Below are 22,010 nucleotides of genomic sequence, written 5' to 3'. Positions count from 1 at the left end.
GCCCTGCTAAGAGGCAGGTGGTGATGGAAGTAGATAATATCTAGATCCAAAAGGTCCAAATGCATCATAGTCTTAGTTTGACATTATCAACTATTTTAGCATTAGATGGAAGAGGGGACGAAACCGAGAACTAAAATTACTATCAAATATGCTAACCAAAATAGCAGAGCCATCCAAAATAGAACCCTCCCAGTAAACACAGGTGTCATATTTCCCTCAAACTTTTTTCCTTCCGGCTTTCTGGAGAAAGTTATTCGCTTTTTCTTTGTAGCTAGATATGCACCTATTAATGTGCTGTGATGCAAAAAATAAATATAATATGAATTCTTGGGTTCATAGTGATAAGCAAATGCTTTCTGAACCACACAGAAGTTTGCTCTGAGTCCAAGTCCATCCCCAGTGTGTCTTAGTTGATATCCCTAATCTTAGCCAGATATATTCAGTATGAGATTTATCATGCTTTGGAGCTTACCTTTCTTTAAATATTAGTGTTAGTAGGCAACGTTGAAGAGAGAAAAATTGAGGGACCCTCATGAAACAACAGTCACATCAAACGTGTTCTTAGATTTTGTTGTTGTCGTTGCTATTGCATATGTTACTGCATTCCATTTAAAGGTCTGGTGCTCTTCTGGGGTCTTAGCTTCTTCAGCTGAGCGAATACTTCCAAGTTAACTTGACTCAGCTGTCTGCTGCCATGTTTATACTTAACCGCATGACTAAAGCTACTGTTGAGTGTATGGGTAGCAAAGGAGATTGGCAGAAAAAGAGCACAGCCTCATAAAAGCACTCTGATTAGAAGTGTATTTGTTTAGAAGAGTCTTAGTTTCCATTGTTGTTTCTAGCTATAGGACCACTAACTGGGTTCGGTAATGTCTTTCTAAAGAAGTTGAAAGTGTCTGTATTTTGATTTGTGATTTTGTGGAATTCTCACCAGTTTTGACTTTGTGAAATGTAAACTGTAATATTGAAAACCCAAGCCTTTCTGTGTTGAATAAATTAGAATTCTAAGAAGGAAGACCTTGGCTGTGTATATAGTATGTCCATTTTTCTTTACTGTGTCTGTTAGTATGAGCAAGCTGCTGATGCAGAACTAGCTTGGGTTGCTGAGACAAAAAGGAAACTAATGGCCTTGGGTCCAATTCGCCTGGAACAGGACCAGACCACAGCTCAGCTGCAGGTACAGAAGGTAAGTGTGACACTGATGTCCTCACTGTGTCTTGTGCCAGAAGAATCATTAGTAGCTGAGCGTGACTAGGGGAGAGTTTCTGACTATCCCAAGTCAAGTGGAACAACTCACTGTCATGATGGTGGATAGAGACTAATTTTATAAATATTTGGTTAGGACAAGGAAGAGGTTTGTTTTGTTTTGTAAAAAGGGAGAGATAAATAAGCCCATTAATCCAGGAAAGAATAGTTAGCAACTTTCTGCATGATTTTTTTGGGAGGGAAGACATTTTTGTAAGCTACTGAAAGATAAGCATTGAAGATGTGTGGATAGGCAAAGTATCAAACTTGATAAAGACAGTTTTTGATGTGGCTTTATTAAAGCAAATAATTTTTCATAGGTTATATGTAACCTTTCACTAACACAGGCTCAGGGTCCTTATACTTCTTGACTTAACTGTAGCTCACTTTTCAAAGGCTTTCTCCATTGACATCATTCGACACAAAGATTCCATGGATGAGCTCTTCAGTCATCGTGGTGAAATCTTTGGCACGTGTGGGGAAGAGCAAAAAGCCATATTACAGGTGAATACATTTATTTATTCTCCTTTTTGTTCTTACCTTGATCATGTGAATTAGAAGTACAGTTGCAAAATGACAGTTTAAGATTTTTTTTTTTTTTCTTTTTCCCTCTATTACTGATAGTGATACTTAAGTCCAACTTAATGTTCTGGGGAATTCACACTTCTAACCCTGTGTTCACAAATATCTAAACAGCTGTACTATATAAATGTGAAATACATTGCAAATCCATCTCCTTTATAACAGAGGAATTATTCCGTCCATAATGAGTCATCTTTGAGTTACCATTCCAGGTAGATACATTTTTCAGAACTATATGCAGACTATTAATTCCAGCTTCAGGTCCTTCTAAAAAATCACGAGTATTTCTAAAAAAAATTGGCCAACAACATCCATTTGTACACCAGTTTTGTTTGTTTTTTATAAAGGGTGTGGGTAACCACTATTTCTTCAGAAGTCTTTATAAATTGAGCTACTTAGCCTAAACATATAAAGCATAAATGCCAGCTTTGTGGAGACTTTTTTTTTATCATAGGAGAAAAGATAACATTTCATGAGCAAAGACCCCACCATAGCCCCTGAGAAATCTAGTCAAACTGATCTGTTATAATAATGTTGTATCTAAGGTTGTAAAAGGTATTCACTAAAAAGATTAATTTTGCTATGTTGTGCTTGTTCTATTTTACTGTTTTTGAAACTACTTTCATTTTTTTTAATTATGGAATTAATACATATGTACGATAGGAAAATTCAAAAATTCAGTTAAGTGTAAAGAAAAATTCACTTGTAATCTTACTAGATTAATCCTTTTTTTTTAGCATTTTAGTGTGCATTCCTTTAAACTTTTAAATGTATGTATACCTACATTTTTTTTCTTTAAAGAAGGGTTCATAATGGCAATAATACTTATACTTTTTTGTTGTTGTTTATAGGAAAAGACAGATTCTCTAATACAGCAATATGAAGCCATTAGTCTGCTCAATTCAGAGCGTTACGCCCGCCTCGAGCGGGCACAGGTCTTGGTGAACCAGTTTTGGGAAACTTACGAGGAGCTGAGCCCCTGGATTGAGGAAACTCGGGCACTAATAGCGCAGTTGCCTCCTCCAGCCATTGATCATGAGCAGCTCAGGCAGCAACAAGAGGAAATGAGGGTAAGGAACATGCCAAGTTTTATTTAATCAGAGAACTGAAAATGGGCACCACTGTTTATTCAAAAACAGCATGTTTATTACTACTACCTACCAAGTGTAAGTCTGTGTAATGAAATTAATTCTTAATCCGTTAGAAGTTCTTTGCACAATAAAAATACATACCTGAATAATTTCCTTTGTCCTTTAATATGAATCAGTTAAAGAATAAGATTATGAAGATGTAAGGAACCTGGGTATTGTAGAAGTAAACAAAGCACTACGGAAAAATCAAGGGAATTTAAAATCTTTCCAGTGACAGTGGGGTGTTGTTAGACTTTGGTATGGTTGGGCCCCAGCCGGAGTGAGAGCCTCCACTCAGGAATGTCAGGAAGCATTCAGTGCATAGAATTAAGATGAAAGGGAAATTTGTAGGCACTTCAACTAATGCTATTACCATTAAAGACAGATTTTTTTTTTAATGTTTCTTTGTGGTTTATGGCTAGTGCTTATTCTTATCTCTGTGTTCCTGTGAGGGGAAGGAGGTAAACTGGAAGCAGCCAGCCATAAAGCCAAGGAGTGGTTGGATTACCAGAAATGTTGCTGTCTGTAGCTTGTCCTGGTTAGTGTCTCCCAGTCTGGGCAGGGAGGCAGACACAAAACCATGCAAATTATAATGTGGTACATAGAAGTATTTACAAGTACAGAGACAGTGGTATACATTTGTGTTAGAGGGTGAGAGTGAGAGGATGTGTCTAGGAGGGCATCCTGGGTGGTAGAACATCTAGACTGGCTTTTAAAAATTAAGAGAATTAAGAGTCAGAGCCCAAGACTTAGATTTTTTTTTTCCCCTCCATAAATGGTGAGATGTTGGGACTTATTGGGTTTTACCAATTCAATTTGTTCCTCTCAGTTTGTTCAGTTGGTATGAGCTCTGATCAAAGTATTTAAGCAAACAAACTGGTATAAAAATGCTCATTTTGATCTGTATTTCTTTCCATAGCAACTAAGGGAATCCATTGCTGAACACAAACCTCATATTGATAAACTGCTAAAGATAGGCCCACAACTAAAGGAATTAAACCCTGAAGAGGGGGAAATGGTGGAAGAAAAATACCAGAAAGCAGAAAACACGTATGCCCAAATAAAAGAGGAGGTGCGCCAGCGGGCCCTGGCTCTGGATGAAGCTATTTCCCAGTCGGCTCAGGTATGTGTGTGTCTTAAACTCATAACCTTCAGCTGTCCTTTAGTGTGAGCGAGAGTCTCTCTATCAGTATGTCCCTAAGCTCAGGAATGTCCAGACCAGTAAGCTGATGATACACTATCAACAGACTGGGAGCCTTTGCTTGCCTGCATTTTTATCCCAGAGAACATTGGTTACACTGACAACTGTAAGGAGAGCAAAATGCATTTTGGTTGGTATATATTGCCTGTTGATGGTTTCCTTGAAAACTTTATATTGTGATGATCCTTCAGCAGGGATGATTTGGGGGTAAACTCATCTTGAAGCAACACATGCCTCAAGAAAATTCAGATTCATATTGGGCCTGTTACTTTTGAGGTTTAGAAGACAGCACATTTGTTTTCTTACTCAAAAGGCCACCGGCTAGCTCCTAGTTCAGAGAAAGATGCTTGGCTAGGGAGAAGTTAGAGCCCAGGAGAAACATAAACCACCAGCAGTGGAGTTTAAAGCATGTAACTACATACTTTTCAACTAATATATTACTGTTATGTCTGGGTATTTTATTCCTATGTTTAGTCAGTATTCTTGGTTAATATTTGTACTTACTCAAGTTTTTCCCCCCACCTTCCGTCCCATCTCTCACTCACATTGTGGAATGTGTTACTTTGTGTTGTTGCTGCCTGCTCCTGTCTTCCCCACATCGTCACATTTCATTGTTGTGTTGACCGCGCCCACCATTACAGATTACAGAGGTAAGGTACCCTCTCTCACTGGGATTAGGGTGTTCTTATGAACCTGAGAATTGAGAGGATTACTTTAAGGAAACTTCCCTTAACTTCAGTGGAATAAATATTAGTGCAGTTTATTATGCCAGTTTCGTTTGGGGTGGAACCTAGAAGTGAGGGAGTGATGGGAAGGGATTTTGTTAAGGACATTCTACCACGTCAATTCCTTGTTCTTATTAATGAATCCAGAGTTGGTTTTAGATGGCTTTTTTAGGGAGCAAACTTATCTTTTTTGCTCCTTTTTCTCCCTTCTGCTTCATAGTATAAATGAAAATTTTACATTTATAATCATGTTATTCAAAGTACCAGAAAAGTGAAAAGGGTAACTGTTCTTTTGGAATAAGGTTAGATTTGACCTTCCTTAATTACCTTTCACCATGCCAGCGTTTTCCTTTCTCACTGTTACATTTGATGGGTTGTTAACTTGCATGCCATGATACTTTTAAAGTCCAAGTCATGTAGCATATTGAGTTCCCCATCCATTTACACAGTTGGTGGAGGGCATCTAACTTGTTGGTCTAATCTGTTGCATGCAACTGTCATCTGAGATGTTGACACACTGACTCTCACTGGTTTCATGGTCTTGTCCCTTTCTCATCCCATTAGGAATGGACTAGGGAAACTATTGTGGCAGCATTAATGATTTGAAATGATTTCTGGTATATTACTTACTTAATATCTTTTTGATTTTTAAACATTTACTTTTTCTGATGGACCAGCTCTGGTATACTATGCCCAAAACACTTTCTAAGCCAAACCCAAGACTTGACAGCCATCAGGATAGGCTGATTACAGGTTTTATCCTAAACAGTAGTAGATTTATACTTTGGCCTTATGCTCTAATATTTACCCCAGAAGTGGGATGAAGTACTGCTGTGATGGCTAATGGTCCAACATTTGTTTAGTTCCATGATAAAATTGAGCCCATGTTGGAGACTCTGGAGAATCTTTCCTCTCGCCTGCGTATGCCACCACTGATCCCTGCGGAGGTAGACAAGATCAGAGAGTGCATCAGTGACAACAAGAGTGCCACCATGGAACTGGAAAAACTGCAGCCGTCCTTTGAGGCCCTGAAGCGCCGTGGAGAAGAGCTCATTGGGCGATCTCAGGGAGCTGACAAGGATCTGGCTGCAAAAGGTGCTTGATAAATCTAATAAAAATTTAAAAAAAACTGATGGGCTAAATCTAAGCTGTGGTTATCTCCAGCATCCCACCAGATGTATTTCACTGAATACAAAGACAGTCTCCAAGTAATGAGTATTCCACAAAGTCATTTAGAATTCAGAACACATCTCTCCATTGAAACAAGGTTACAGTTGGTAGTTAGATTCCCAGGCCAGAAAACAAATGCTCCTTTACCCCCAATATGAGTAAAGTGCAATACCAATAGTGGGCAGAACATAACTATTTTTTATAACACTTTCCATGGGAAACAGCAGGTTCAACACAGAACGCTGGAAAGAGTTCTCATCTCAGCCCCTTTATAAATTAAAGGAGTTTTATATCTTTGCAGTGCTTTTATGTTAGATGGTAATTCATTTCCAGATCACCTCTGTGATCTCTTTATGTGGGAGACCAACATAAGCGGAAAATGAGAACATGGAAATAATAATAATAAAGCTAAGGTAGAAAACCGTCCATCAGTTATAAATTTTTAGAGCTTTTGTTTTTTTAGGATAATTTCAGTGAAAATGTGAGAATTAGTTGTAATTTCTATTGAGGCTGATTTTAAGTCTCCTCTTCACTCTTTTTTACCCCTTCAGAAATCCAGGACAAATTGGATCAAATGGTATTCTTCTGGGAGGACATCAAAGCTCGGGCTGAAGAGCGAGAAATGAAATTCCTTGATGTCCTTGAACTAGCAGAGAAGTTCTGGTATGACATGGCAGCTCTCCTGACCACCATCAAAGATACCCAGGACATTGTCCATGACTTGGAAAGCCCTGGCATTGACCCATCCATCATCAAACAGCAGGTTGAAGCTGCCGAGGTAAGAAAAAAACAAAACCCCTTCTCTCATGGGTTTGTCCTCTAGAAAAGCACTTTATCCAAGTATGTTGTGTTAACTGCTTGGGCAGGCTGAGTGTCTTAAAAGTTGTTTGTTTCTTTTTTTTTTTTTTTTTAAGTTTAATATTATGTTTTTCTACTTGAAAAAAAAACCTGCTCATTATAGATTTCTATCTTTTTCTCATACATAACAAGCTTTACCACTTATATAGATACATAAACATCCTCTCCCAGTTGTGATACAGAGCAGTTCCATCTCACAAAGTAATCATCTCATCAGTTTTAAACTTAACAGTTCAAATTAATAGAATATGCTTTAAAAACTCCAATTTTGTTTTTATTTCTGAACTTAATCTTCAATATAGTATATCTAATTTCTCAAGTAAATTTCTTTAATGTAGAAAAAATAGAAAGTTAAAAAGAAAATAAACCCTGGACTCACCATTCAGAAATAACAATTGTTACTTTGACATACCATTTTCTCGTCTTTTGAAGGAGCCCAGTTTTTACTAAATGCATTTCTCACCTCATTTTGTCCACTTAGCACAAGACAAGACTGTCATAGTATTCTGTCTTCTTTGTCTATGTCTTTCTTTTATTTTAGCCATTTTCCCCCTCCCCGGCCCTGTCATTGCCAGTCCATAAACCACTTTGTAGGATCTGGCACAGAACTGACTTTCTTCAAAATTATGTAGCCTGCATTCCTATTATGCCGTCTCTCAGCTCTTAAATTTGTGGCTTGTACTGTATTATTTTATCCTTGTTAATATACTTCTCTGTAATAGACTTCTGGCTGTAGATTATAGTCTTCTTGGACCTTTGGTAAATTATTGGAACTCACTGCACCTTTCCCGGACTGTTTTTTATATATATACAACATGTAGTTAACATATAAAAGTATATTTGGATGGTGGTGTGTATGAAAAATAACCAATTCTGAAGCTGCACTATTTAAATGAGTGAAATATTAAGAACATTGAAAGACCTTAATGAAACTGACAGTTCTGTTCATCATCTGCTATTGATGGGGATATAAATTACATTTGCAAAGTTTGGAAAGTTCTGTCCTGCACTGTTTGGGCTTATGCTTTGTTCATTTACATGTAGACTATTAAGGAAGAGACAGATGGTCTGCATGAGGAATTGGAGTTCATTCGAATCCTTGGAGCAGATTTGATTTTTGCTTGTGGAGAAACTGAGAAGCCGGAAGTGAAGAAGAGCATTGATGAGGTGTGGAGAAATGGACAAGGAGTTCAGACAAAATGTTAGTGCACTCAGAGTAAAAGCGGTATCAGCTGGAGAATCTGATTGACTGTTTTTCCCCTAGATGAATAATGCCTGGGAGAACTTAAACAAAACATGGAGAGAGAGGCTGGAAAAGCTTGAGGATGCTATGCAAGCTGCCGTGCAGTATCAGGACACTCTTCAGGTGAGAGGCCACGAGGTGGCCACTACGGAAACACAGGTTCCCTGGTCTCTGTGTCACATTCGAAATCCAGCATTAAGAGTGGGTCACCTTCATAGGACTGCAGCATTCTTCAACCAACAGCAGTGCTCTTTCCATATTTCTAGTCAGTTTCCCACTTCTGGTGAGGAAAGTTCTAACGTCTGAATTTCTGCACTTCTTACTGTGTTTTTCACCATGTACTCATCACATTTATCCTCACGGTGGCTAGACAGTGAAGCTGGTCTTGCTGTCAAAGTCATTGCTTGATAGAGGTTTCAAACCAAGGTTATCTTGAAGCACAACTTTGCACAGCAGCTTCAGCATGTTGTGAGCTTGCTACCTGACCATAAGAAATACTAACTTTTTTTGATAAATAGTTATTCCAGGTTGTAGTTTATTTTGAACATTATTCCAATCATGTTGGCTTCATAAGTCCCCATATTACTGAAATAAAGATCATTCTCCCTTAGCTCTGCTCCCCTAAAAGCACAAACAGCACAAGGAACCTTGATTTATCTCTGGCTGGATTAGCAGAGATTGTGCTAATTCTCTCCTAACTCATGTTTTTGTTTTTTGGCTGTTTGTATTTTTATTTTAGGCTATGTTTGACTGGCTGGATAACACTGTGATTAAACTGTGCACCATGCCCCCGGTTGGCACTGACCTCAACACTGTTAAAGATCAGTTAAATGAAATGAAGGTTCGTATCTGGGAATGATTTCTGAGGAAGGGTTGCTGCTTTTGAGTTTTTAAAGACTTGACTTGATGTTAACATTCAGTATGTCTTTGATAGGAGTTCAAAGTGGAGGTTTACCAACAGCAGATTGAGATGGAGAAGCTCAATCATCAGGGTGAACTGATGCTAAAGAAAGCTACTGATGAAACAGACAGAGACATTATACGAGAACCACTGACGGAACTCAAACACCTCTGGGAGAACCTGGGTGAGAAAATTGCTCACAGACAGGTAAGGCAAATGGCAGAAGACATAAATAGACTGCTACCTACTGGTTTCTAATTTCCTAACAGATTTTCCCTTTATGTCTTTTACTGAGTAGCACAAGCTAGAAGGTGCTCTCTTGGCCCTTGGCCAGTTCCAACATGCCTTAGAGGAACTAATGAGTTGGCTGACTCACACTGAGGAATTGCTAGATGCTCAGAGACCAATAAGTGGAGACCCAAAAGTCATTGAAGTTGAGCTCGCAAAACACCATGTAAGTAACTTCATTTTTCATCTTTAAGCCTGTCAGTTTGAGACCAGTTATTGCCACTAGAAGCAATTTTTGGTGTTGTGCGAGCCTGATGATACCTGTAGAGATAAATTATGTTCAACATTTTTTAGGTTTTAAAAAATGATGTTTTGGCCCATCAAGCCACAGTGGAGACAGTCAACAAAGCTGGCAATGAGCTTCTTGAATCTAGCGCTGGAGATGATGCCAGCAGCTTAAGGAGCCGTTTGGAAACGATGAACCAGTGCTGGGAGTCGGTGTTACAAAAAACGGAGGAGAGGGAGCAGCAGCTTCAGTCAGCACTGCAGCAGGTAGGCACTGTGTGCAGGCTAGGTAGGGGGTGCTCTGCACATGACAGCGTTCAGATGGAAGCCCGTCTGAGTCAACAAAAGGAAAGCAGTTTGGGGTAAAACCCTCTGTCTTGAGAGGAAGGTTAGTGCTGTGCTGAAACTTGTCTGGAAAGAACAGCTTTTACTTGGGTCATCCTTTTTGGATTAGTTTATAGTCAAGTCCCTTTACTTACTATTGAGAGTTAGTAGATCTTGCTATAACTAACTTTGTTCACAGATTCAGTTATTTCTTGGATCAAGTCCCTCCATATTCCATAGTCAGTAGTTCCTTAGTCAGTCAATTCTTCAGGTTATATTAGACATCTGTATGTCACAGTGAGGTCTGAAGGATTCTGCTCGATTCTAAAAGTAAATAAATATATTGGTCCCTTGCTTAGCCAGCAGCAGAACGATTCTGCCTGAGAGCAGCCCAAGATTCCTCTCTCAAGAGATTCCTTGTGTGATCATGTAGAAAGTTTGCTTTTAAAGCTAGAATTGACTACTGACCTTGCTGATGTGTCTTTTCTCAAAAGGCCCAGGGTTTCCACAGTGAAATTGAAGATTTCCTGTTGGAACTGACTAGAATGGAGACCCAGCTTTCTGCATCTAAGCCTACAGGAGGACTTCCTGAAACTGCTAGGGAACAGCTCGATACACATATGGTAATAGATTTCTTGAAATTGAACATAACCATCCCATATTCAGTAGCCTCTGTCCGAATTCTCAGCGAGAGATGTATCTGGGTGTCTACAAAGTGGTGCTTGTCTACTCACAGCACAGTACTTGAGGATTGCTGCTCATATACAAGCTTTAATGCCTACAGTGGGCAGCAGCAACAGGGGAGTCGACCACAGGTACATTGGTGAGTGGGTAAATTTCCAGTTCATCAGTTTGATTGGCACAAGAATATTGACTTGAAGGTGAGAGCATCAAGGAGACAAATATATAACACAGGTATGGTTGTATTTAAGAAAAGGCTCCTCAAGGGAAATTTAGGGAAATATCCAGTAGATGCTGACAGTATGTCAAGAAAGTGGCAGAGAACAAAAGTCAACATCATTCTAGGCAAGTTTCTCTGGAAAGGGGGAAATAACTTACTGGGGTTTTTTTTTTTTTGTGATCACTGATCCTTAAAATAATTCTGTTGGTGACAAAATTATTTTAATATTAAGGATGAATGGTGGATTTCATTCCCTGCTTGTTCAGCAGTTGAATTGAATCCAAAAGAAAGGATTTTAACCAAAATGAGGCCTTCCTGGACTTGTCCAAACTGTGCTCGTTAATCTACGTGTGTGTGTCTTTCAGGGAACTGGTGTTATTGATACCTTTCCTGCCTTTTCTTTTTTCTTATAGGAGCTCTATTCCCAGCTCAAAGCCAAGGAAGAGACTTACAATCAACTGCTTGACAAAGGCAGGCTCATGCTTCTGAGCCGTGATGATTCTGGGTCTGGCTCGAAGACAGAGCAGAGTGTGGCACTCTTGGAGCAAAAGTGGCACGTGGTCAGCAGTAAGATGGAAGAAAGAAAGGTATCACCACAAAATTCAGTGTCTGATGACTGTGTTTGATAGTCTGCTTTGTGAATGAGTACAATCATCATCTAGTTTCTAAGGAAGAGTTTTTTAAGACCCCATTATATTGTAACAGAAGCTGCAAAACAGATACCCTCAGTAGTGGCTTTGTGCTAGCGAAGCTATCTTTTCTGCCGTTACATTTCTATTTTCCGTCCATGTCAAGTTGCATTGATGCTACTTGTTTCTGCCAGTATTTGCTTTTCTTAATAACACATTGCTTTTCTACATCTGTCAGTTAAGGCATTACTGCCTGTTACTGCTCAGTGATGGATTGTGTATTCCATATTAATTACTGATTTGTGTTCCCACTAAAAAGCAAGTTTTGTTGGAGATGGGGACTTGGGATTGGGAGGTTGGAAACAGCATGCAGGAAGTTATCACTAATAATTCTCCACAGAGATTTTGGTTTCTAGTGTTAAGTGCACTAGGTACAAGGAAATTAAAACTCAAGAGCAGTAAATTATATGGCCTCTTCCTCAAAAATCAGGTCTGTCAGAAGGAGAGAAGAGTGATCAGAAGTCAAGGCGTTTGCCAAAAAATATTGTTTTTTATGAATAAAGTTTTAGAATATCACTCTGCACAGTTTCTTTGCTGGGCAGATGAAATCTGTTGGCCACACTTATTCAACAAATAGTTACTAAGCGTGTGTGTACCAGGCACTGCGCTAGGTGTTCAGTGGAAACTGTAAAGGTGTCAGCTCTATCATCATGAACTTTAATGGACAGGAGGAAATAAACCACATATTCACACATATAAATGAACACTTTGAGAGAAGCTTTGACATCCTAGCACCCTTCTAGGGTAGGGTGTGGTAACTTTGTTATGAGAAGAATGGGCAGAGGACAGGGGTGTATGGCTGTGTTCTAATTCCTGGACAGATTCTTGTCCATAATTCCTGCTGAATTCAAAACTAAAATTAAAGAAACTGAGATAGATTCTGGCTCATAAGAAGTTTCTAGAAGGTTTTCCCAACAATAGAGCAGATTGCCTCAAGAAATACGTTTTTGACCCTTGAATAACACGGGTTTGAACTGCATAGTTCCACTTACACACCAATGGTTTTTTCCCACTAAATATGTCTACAGTACTACACAGTCTCCAGTTGGTTAAATCCTTGGGTTCAGAACTGCTGGTACCAAGGGGCCAACTGTAAAGTTACACATGGGTTTTCAGCTGTGCAGAGGGTTGACTCCCTGAACCCCATGTTGTTAGGGTCAGCTGTAGTTACCCATTATTGGTGAACTGATCGAGCAAAGACTAGCTGTCGAGAATAGTTATTTCTGATTTTGCAGGAACATTACATTTCAGGATCACCAAAATTATTAAGTGTGTGTGGTGCTCTATTAAAGAATATGCGGATAAAATGATATGGAAAGATTTTCTACCATCTAGGAACTTGCAGTATATTAATTTGTAAGCATTCCTATATAAATTTGAGATAGATTTCATTTCTCCACTTGATTTGTTTGGATTGGGTCTACATTTTTGTACCATTCATTACAAAACAGTTTTTAGGTTAAAACAGTAAACTAAACCCACCAAGGGGAAAGTAAAAATCGTACATAATGCACTTAACAGCAGTGAACGTCTTTAGTATACTTACGGGGTTTCATTCTGTGAATATTCTGCTTATGTTCATTTTTAACAACCTCTCATTATTCCACTTTGCCTGCCTGGTGGCCAGCCAGGGGCAGAGGCCATCACCAGGTGTTCAGGGTAGAGGTGTCCGAGGATGGCACGTGTACTCTGGAACTGGGACGTACTCGTGGAGAGTAGCACATGCCCTGAATGAGCCACTATTTTTTGCCCTTCTGATTTAGAGCAAAGTGACTAAAAATTTACATGTAATGTCACATTTTTGCTTAGAATATTATTTTATTACTTTTACTGCTTGCAGCATAAGCATAAGTTTCAGATTCAGGCATTTTCAGGTGCCGTGTGTTCTGAAAACATTTAAACAGAGAGCATTGCAGCGAGCATCATCTTCACAGTAAAGTGCTTTTCATTCAGTTGTTTTTATGCCACAAAAAGGACATTAAAGGAAACTGAGACTTTGCCCAAAGCAGGTTGCAGATCGTGCAGCTGTCACCACTAAAGGGTCTGCTCACTTACATGTACTGAATGGCTTGAATGGCTTTATTCCTGTTACTTAATGTCCCAGAAAGTGGGGAACGGCAGAGAAAGCAGCTTAGCTGCAAACTGTGCTCTTTCCTTTTCCATGCACCGTCGTTTCAGTTTCAGGCATAACATTAGAATGTCCCCTTCTTTGCAAACAAGGCATGTTTAGAGGTTGATTGAATGAGGCTTCCTTTTTAGAAGTCATTTTATTTGGTGTACTATTCATGCCTTTGTCCTTGAAGCTGTAATTCCTGAATTTGCACTTTTCTTTTTGTGCGTGTGTGTGTTTTACTTAAAATTTAGTCAAAGCTGGAAGAGGCCCTCAACCTGGCAACAGAATTCCAGAATTCCCTGCAAGAATTTATCAACTGGCTCACTCTCGCAGAGCAGAGTTTAAACATTGCCTCTCCTCCCAGCCTGATTCTAAACACCGTCCTTTCCCAGATAGAGGAACACAAGGTAACCATGGCATTATGATGTTGCCTTCCTTCTGAAAGTACCCATTGAAAGAGATGCTCCTCTCTCTTAACTCCAGTTTAAAAAGAGTGATATTTTCCCTTCAGGTGTTTGCTAATGAAGTAAATGCTCATCGAGACCAGATCATTGAGCTGGATCAAACTGGGAATCAGTTGAAGTTCCTTAGCCAAAAGCAGGACGTTGTTCTCATCAAGAATTTGTTGGTTAGCGTCCAGTCTCGATGGGAGAAAGTGGTCCAGCGATCTATTGACAGAGGGCGATCGCTGGATGATGCCAGGAAGAGGGCAAAACAAGTGAGTTGCAAAAGAAAGATACTAATTTATTGAACAACCTTAAGCTGCATGTGTTGAGTCTCCAGATTGGTTCACAGAAAGTGCTGTGTGGTGTGCACTCTCATTCCTGGTGTAACTTATTTCTTACACAATTTTAGTTCCATGAAGCTTGGAAAAAACTGATTGACTGGCTAGAAGATGCAGAGAGTCACCTGGACTCAGAACTGGAGATATCCAACGACCCAGACAAAATTAAACTTCAGCTCTCTAAGCATAAGGTACAGCAGCTCATTGCTCTTGGGTCCTGAGCTTGGGATTCACTAAAGTTTGTAGCTTGCTAAAAATAAAAGTCAGAGCTAGTCAGAGGAGAACTAATTAGTTAATGTTAAAAAGTCAAGATCATAAAGCCAGCCTTCCACTTTATACCTAGACATTGTCTAACCATTACAATTGCTCGTTTAACTAATTTCAAACAAAGTGATTGTGGAAGTAGCCAGCTGAAACTGCGGGCTTTTAGAAGTGGTCGTGCACTGGTGGCACAAACAAAACCTTACAGATTTCTTCAGGGTAAGCTGTTGTTCATTTTAGTTCAAGAAGTAGTGATATTCATCCTATATCTGGTTACCCTGAAAACTGGATGTCTTCTAACTTTAAGCATATGTTGTGGGGTTTTTTTTGTTTGTTTTTGTTTTTCTAATTTGGAATCAGGAGTTCCAGAAAACTCTTGGTGGCAAACAGCCTGTGTATGATACCACAATTAGAACAGGCAGAGCACTGAAAGAAAAGACTTTGCTTCCTGATGACACTCAAAAACTCGACAACTTACTGGGAGAAGTCAGAGACAAATGGGATACTGTTTGTGGCAAGTCTGTGGAGAGGTGAGCATGAATGTCCCCTTCGTGGGTCTGTTTGTTATCCCAGAGGTAACCAAGAGACAGTAACAGGATTCTGTAAAAGGGTAATAAAGCTAATGCATTAGTAACGGGTTTTCTAGCGTCTTGATATCTCCTGTTAATTCAGTGAGAGTGAATAAAATATATTAAAATTGTCTCATTTTAAACTTGAGCCTTACTGTATTACAAAGAGGGAAGCCTATAAAGTCAAACCAACAGTAAAGAGACATGTAAATCACCAATCTGTAACGCAAGTAGCTGTCTCACTGAGTGTCTCTTGTGTTGGGTGCAGTACAAAGCCTCCGATGTATTATCTCATTTAACCATCATGAGGCTCATTAATCCTCTTAACAACCACTGAAGTATGAGTAGTGTTCTTCCCATTTTACAGATGAGGAAACCATCCTAAAGAGGTTTCTTAACTCCCCCATGCTCACTCTGCTACTAAGCAGCAGAGCTGGGATTTGAAACTAGGCGACTTGGTTCTAAAAGTTGTACTTTTATCCACTTGTACCCACTATGCTATGGTAAGCATTATGGAATCTGTATTATTTGCAACCCCAACTTTTCAGATGAGGTGACAGATTCAGAGACAGCTCAGAGTCTCACAACCATTGGAAGCTAGGAGTTGAACTCCAGGCTCCAGATCATTAATGAAACCGTCACCCTCTGCGGGAATGGTGTAATGTAAATAAAAAGACCTCAAGTTGTAGGGTATGTCCGTGTATCTAGCAGTTGGACTCTTAAGATGCCAAAGGGAGGGCATCTACACCTGTCTCCTGCACTGTGCTTAACCCGTTCTAGAGATTGCTTTGATGAAAAATGTCTAAACATCTCTTGGTTGCTTTTTACAGTACCTCTAACTATTCTAACACAGTGGTCCCTCTCTATGTGGAGTTCAAGCAGTATTCCCTTTCAGCAGTCAGAATTGTGGGCCATTTATTAAAGAATCACTTTTATTTTATTTTATTGTGTGTTTTTCTCAGGCAACACAAGTTGGAGGAAGCCCTGCTGTTTTCAGGCCAGTTCATGGACGCTCTGCAGGCCTTGGTCGACTGGTTGTACAAGGTGGAGCCGCAGCTGGCTGAGGACCAGCCTGTGCACGGGGACCTGGACTTGGTCATGAACCTCATGGATGCCCACAAGGTGAGGGGCAAGACCTGGTCTGCGTGGAGGGCAAAGCCATTGGGTTCTCTGCCTTGTGTGTGCCTTCTGCTCGTGCTCCCCTGCTGGGGCTCCCCTAGAAGGAAAGTTTGGAAGAATCTGTGTCTCTGCCTGTTGGAGAGGCGGCTCCTTGCTCTCTCTTGTGTTTAAATAAGACTCTTGCTGGGCTTCTGCATCAGTCACAAAGAATTTTCCAAAATTGGTTTTGACTCAGATTTGCCAATGTGTAAACTTCACTTTGAGGTTGCGCCCCACCCCCACCCCCTTCCTGTTTGTGTCTCTCAGTTGAGTCGAAATGAGTTTACATTCAGGAGACCCTTAAGACCCCCCATTCCACTGATCCCTTAAAATGCAAGTAAGTGCTTTTTTTAAAGTACTTCAGAACCTGACAAGCCAGCACCGTGCAGACCAACATGTAGTGTCGCCTCCGCCTGTTTGTTGGGCTGCACACCTCCTCCTGCTTCAACACAAAGCATTCGGCTTCACTTGAAGTTACACCAGATTCTTAGTATGTGCATGGCAGATGGGTTCTTACTGAACTCCCACAATTCTGGAAATGTTGGTGTAACATAATTTCCATTTCACGGATGAGGAGCCTGAGTCTCCAGTTAAGCAACTTACCCAAAATCAGGTGGCTCATACTCAGAGCCACGTCCCCTGGTGGTTCACTCTTACTTGTGGTCCTGCCTCCCTCTGTGTGTAAAAGACATGGTTGAAACCCACCAAGGAGAACTCAACGAAATGGTAACTTTCTCTGTTGTTTTGCTTCTTGGATTCAAAACATTTCTGATTCTCCCATTTTCTTTTTCCAGGTCTTCCAAAAGGAACTGGGAAAGCGAACAGGAACCGTTCAGGTCCTGAAGCGGTCAGGCCGAGAGCTGATTGAGAACAGTCGGGACGACACCACTTGGGTGAAGGGGCAGCTCCAGGAACTGAGCACTCGCTGGGACACTGTGTGTAAACTCTCCGTCTCCAAACAGAGCCGGCTCGAGCAGGCCTTGAGACAGGTCAGAGAGTTGGCTGGGACAGCCGGGCGGGGTGGATCTGAGCAGATGCATTCTAGCCTCTTTATCAGGACCCATTCCAGCCAGTCTCTTAAAGAACATAAAGTCAAAACTGGTATTCTAGCGGGGAGGGTATAGCTCAAGTGGTAGAGCACTTGCTTAGCATGCACAGGGTCCTGGGTTCATCCTCAGGACCGCCTCTAAAAATAAAGAAACAAACCTGATTATGCTGTCTCCCCCCAAAAAGAAAATAAAACAAAGTCACCTAGAAAATGGTTTAAAAAAAAAACCCTGATATTCTAAATGTTCTCATTCGTATTAGAGAAATAATTAATTCAGTTGGTTTTCAAAAATGCACAAGTGAAAGATGCCTTTGTGGAGCTTTGGTAGGGCCACCAGGTGTCTGTGATACACTGGTGAGCTCAGGCCAGGCCCCTCCCTGGCGTACCCATGTTCAGGACCTTGGCTGCAGAGAGAGTTCAGTCTCTTGTGCGTGGTTGTTTCAGGCAGAGGAGTTCCGGGACACAGTCCACATGCTGCTGGAGTGGCTTTCTGAAGCAGAACAAACGCTGCGCTTCCGGGGAGCACTTCCTGATGACGCAGAGGCCCTGCAGTCTCTCATCGACACTCACAAGGTAATCCAGCCCCAGGGTGCGGGGACCCCTGCCGCCCACGATGAGGGCGGCCCCACCACCAGCGGAAAGCAGCTTTTGCTTGAAAACAACAGACCTCATGAAAAGGAGCAAAACCAAAATGAGCCCAGCGTACTGATTTAGCAGGAATGAGAGGGAAATGACTGTTGGGTTTTGTGACCCCTTGAAGATCACTCATCCACTAGTTTTTACAAAAGTGATACGTATTGGTTGTAAACAAGCTGAACAGCTTGTGTTACATAGAGGAAAATGCGGACTGCTCCACCTGTACACACCTTGTGTGACTTCCCCACTATTCCCAGCTCCCGGCCCTGATCTGCACCCCCAGAACTGCTTACCAAGCTGCAGAATAAAATGCAGCGTCTGGGGCCTCAGTGTGACTCTCCTAACAAGGTGGGGAAGGTTTTCTCTCTTAATCTTTGTGTTTCCCACTGAGATTTTAATCTTGGTTTTGTTGCTATGTTCGTTATTTTTTAAACGTTGTAGTGCTTGTAGCTGTCATTGTAGTTGTCCAGGACAATATTGCTTACATATGTGGACATGAATACAAACAGGAATTTATAAAAAGAGAGAAACTCACTCAGATCAGGGAAAGGGTCATGCCTCTGTGTCTCATCATCTGTGCAGAGAAAGTCATTCTTGTGTCAATCCCTCATTTCCCATGTCTTTTAAAACTGGAGAAAAAATGCCAGAGACACCTAAATACAGGCTTTTGGATGTCTGTGTCAACACAGGGAGTCAAGAAACACACTGAAGTTTTTTTTTCCCTCTCAGTGTCACCTGACAGTACTGCTAGAGCAGATTTCTTAAGTTTTTGGTTTCACATCTTTTTTTGCTAGGAATTCATGAAGAAAGTGGAAGAAAAGCGAGTGGATGTTAACACAGCAGTGGCCATGGGAGAAGTCATCCTGGCCGTCTGCCATCCTGACTGCATCACCACCATCAAACACTGGATCACCATCATCCGCGCTCGCTTTGAGGAGGCAAGTTCCTGGTTTTAGAGGAAGACTACACCTACCCAACAAAACGGGTGTATAGCAGTAAAATACGGAGCTTCCCCCATGGTCCCATATAAAAAATCTCGTTCACTGTGACTATCTCAACAAGAATTAAGCTAGCATTTTAGTAGTGACTTCTTGATAATGTGCAGAAGTCTGGGAGAGTGGCGCTGGTGTTGTGACGTGTTCACCGTGGACACGCTGTATATTCTTCCTCCTTCCTGAGAAGCTCTGTGTCCAGTAGGACGTGCTGCACATGCTTTCAGGAGCGCTCAGTTCTTACTCCAGCTCTGTCTCCAGAGTAAGAGTGAAGCCTCTTGACTACTTGGCTGGCCTTTCCCCTCAAAAGTCATTGTTAGGATCTCACAAAAAAGCGCTTTGAAAACAAGGGGATGTGCTTGACTGAGAGCTGGTGTTTCCCTCCCCCAGGTCCTGACCTGGGCCAAGCAGCACCAGCAGCGTCTCGAAGCTGCCCTGTCAGAACTGGTGGCCAACGCAGAGCTCTTGGAAGAACTTCTGGCTTGGATCCAGTGGGCTGAGACCACCCTCATTCAACGTGATCAGGAGCCGATCCCTCAGAACATCGACCGAGTTAAAGCCCTCATTGCCGAGCATCAGGTATCCTCACCACACCCCGTGGTCGTGTGTTTCCTTGGCTCACTGTCTCAGTTTCTGTGGGGCGGGGATCTGGGCACGAGTTAGCTGGGTACCCCCACCTTAAGATTCTTACCAGGCTGGAATCATGGTGTCAGCTGGCACTGCAGTTCTCATTCAGGTTCTCAGGTGGCTGGCACGGTTCATTTCCTTGCTGTTGTAGACCTGAGGTCTCCCTTTTCTTGCTGGCTGTCAGCTCCTAAAGGCCACCCTCATGTCTCCGCCACACAGCTCTCTCAAAACACACATTTCAGTCTTCACAGCCAACAGGAGACCCTCCATCCTGCTCTGACAGACCGTATATGATGAAATGTGATCCAGGGAATGATGACCCATCCTTTTCACAGGTGTTGCCCACATGCGAGAGGGGGAGATGACACAGGATTCGTCCACCAGGAGTCTTGGGGCCCAGCTTAGAAATCGGCCTGCAACATCCTGTTTTATTGACCTGCCTCTGAGCCAGGGTCCCATCAGCCCCTCCCCATTACACCTGGACTCAGAAAGACATCTTGCATGAACCCAGAGATGGGCCAACAATGTATCAAACTAAGCGGAATGAAGGAAAGCTCCGCTGAGCTATCTTCACATCCTTAGGAGACAAGTGTGGTTTTTAACTATGATAATTTACACTGAAAGCAAGCGTGATCTTGCTTAGTTATACTGTGGATATATGGTGTGTTTAGAGTATGTAAATTTGTCAAAGGGGTCTCCCTGTGCTTCTTGTCATGTGTACCTACATTGACATCTTCTCTCCTGAGTGAGAGGTTTTCTTCTTCCATCAAGGCCAATCCCCCTCCCGTCTTTTATCCCCTCTTCCTTGTGCCTTTAAGCTTCCCCATCTTGTGTTCCTCCTGTCTCTCTCACTTCTCATTCTTCTTAGCTGCTTTCTCTCCCTCTGTCCACTTGTTAATGTTGTTCCCCAAAGTTCTATTCTTGACCCACTTCTCCCCCCCACTGGGGTTGTGTCTGGTCTAGCACCTGCAGCCAGCACCTGGAAACCCAGGGCTCCACCTCCCTTGCCGTGCCTGCAGCACCATCATCTCCTGAAGTTGGGACATGCAGTGGGCCAGAGGCAGCTCGGAAACCCCACTTCAGCCCTGCTTGCTCGCTCTGACCCCGCCCTGCCCTGCCACACCTGCCTGCCTTCTCTCTCCTCGCCCACCCAGGCACCCAGCACAGAAGCCTGGGATGTTCTTCCAGGACTGTTCCTTTTTCTGTGCCCCATGCGTGTAGCCAGTCATCAGGTCTTGTCTGTCCTACTTTCAGAATACCTCTTTGTTCCTCTCCTGTCCTGGCTGTGGCCCTCACCATATTTTGCCTCAGTTACTGCAGTGGTTTTCCTGTCTTTCTGCCCTGCCATGCCCTGCCTCCTACACTGAGGTCAGAACAGTAGCTCTAAGACAAAGATCCAATCTTCTCTGGATCAAAATCCTTCAGTTGCTTCCCACCCCCCCAACCCCCCCATTGCTCTCAGTATAAAATCCCAGTTCCTTAGCCTAACACTAAGTCTTTCTGGATCTTTCTCCTGCCTGCCTCTCTAGCTGTCTCTCTTGGCTCTCCTCTGATTACATCCTCAGCTCAGCCAGTGATCAGAACTGTCAGGCTTCCATGGGACCGCCCTGCCCCATCTTTGGCTCATTCTCCATCCTAGAGTGCACAGCTCGGGTCCAGCCTCCAGGCAGCCTTCCTCACCACCTCGGGCTCTGGGTGCCCATCCTAGGCCTTCCTTGGAGACCCTGGGTGCCACTCATTGCTCTGACTGCCTGGTTTCCTCACTTAGCTGTGAGCTTCTGGGATTCAGAGTTGTGTCTTAACTCCTTCAGGCCTCCAGCACCTGACGAAGTACCTGTCAGTCATGTTTCCTGAAGGGACTGGGACAGTTCAACGGAGGCATCTCCAGTTTGTCTTGGCTTGGCCCTTGTTAGTAAGAAGGTCCCTAATTCCAGCTTAGTTCAAGAAAACTCTCAACTCTTTTTCTCGTTGTTTGTTTCTAACAGACGTTTATGGAGGAGATGACTCGCAAGCAGCCTGATGTGGACCGGGTCACCAAGACATATAAGAGGAAGGTCATAGAGCCGGCCCACGCGCCTTTCATGGAGAAGTCCCGTGGTGGCAGCAGTACGTCTCAGCCTGTTGTGTAGGACGTGGCCCTCCTGCTCACTAAGGATGAGCACTACCCCCGTGCCCAGCAGACGTCTCTTTTCCATTTTCAAAAACTGTATTGGATTTGAACGAAAATCTTTTTTTTTGAAACTCACTTTTCTTGTCTTACACTGGCAGATAGTAACTAGACTCCCAATGTTTTGGCCTGGTGTGAAATTTTGGAGCAGTATAGTCTTTGCAGTGACCTTT

General features: G+C 42.1%; 1 protein-coding gene across 11 annotated transcripts in view; it reads left to right on the top strand.

Moving 5' to 3' along the window:
• MACF1 (microtubule actin crosslinking factor 1) overlaps nt 1-22,010 on the top strand; it is a 300,927-nt gene that overhangs the window by 257,858 nt on the left and 21,059 nt on the right. For all 11 annotated transcript variants that reach the window (XM_072974708.1, XM_072974712.1, XM_072974711.1 and 8 more), the window contains 24 exons: nt 1,067-1,186; nt 1,642-1,749; nt 2,679-2,897; nt 3,877-4,080; nt 5,747-5,978; nt 6,605-6,831; nt 7,956-8,078; nt 8,176-8,277; nt 8,894-8,995; nt 9,089-9,262; nt 9,354-9,509; nt 9,638-9,835; nt 10,387-10,515; nt 11,207-11,380; nt 13,847-14,002; nt 14,107-14,313; nt 14,451-14,570; nt 15,001-15,170; nt 16,172-16,331; nt 17,162-17,356; nt 17,860-17,988; nt 18,846-18,989; nt 19,434-19,622; nt 21,656-21,776. In XM_072974708.1, the coding sequence (XP_072830809.1) occupies nt 1,067-1,186; nt 1,642-1,749; nt 2,679-2,897; nt 3,877-4,080; nt 5,747-5,978; nt 6,605-6,831; nt 7,956-8,078; nt 8,176-8,277; nt 8,894-8,995; nt 9,089-9,262; nt 9,354-9,509; nt 9,638-9,835; nt 10,387-10,515; nt 11,207-11,380; nt 13,847-14,002; nt 14,107-14,313; nt 14,451-14,570; nt 15,001-15,170; nt 16,172-16,331; nt 17,162-17,356; nt 17,860-17,988; nt 18,846-18,989; nt 19,434-19,622; nt 21,656-21,776 (3,859 nt within the window). The remainder of the gene's footprint in view (nt 1-1,066; nt 1,187-1,641; nt 1,750-2,678; nt 2,898-3,876; nt 4,081-5,746; nt 5,979-6,604; nt 6,832-7,955; nt 8,079-8,175; nt 8,278-8,893; nt 8,996-9,088; nt 9,263-9,353; nt 9,510-9,637; nt 9,836-10,386; nt 10,516-11,206; nt 11,381-13,846; nt 14,003-14,106; nt 14,314-14,450; nt 14,571-15,000; nt 15,171-16,171; nt 16,332-17,161; nt 17,357-17,859; nt 17,989-18,845; nt 18,990-19,433; nt 19,623-21,655; nt 21,777-22,010) is intronic.

Source organism: Vicugna pacos, chromosome 13 (assembly GCF_048564905.1).
Source record: "Vicugna pacos chromosome 13, VicPac4, whole genome shotgun sequence".
Lineage (NCBI taxonomy): Eukaryota > Metazoa > Chordata > Mammalia > Artiodactyla > Camelidae > Vicugna > Vicugna pacos.
Note: the sequence above shows the minus strand (reverse complement) of the source record. Positions and strands in the feature narration are given on the sequence as shown.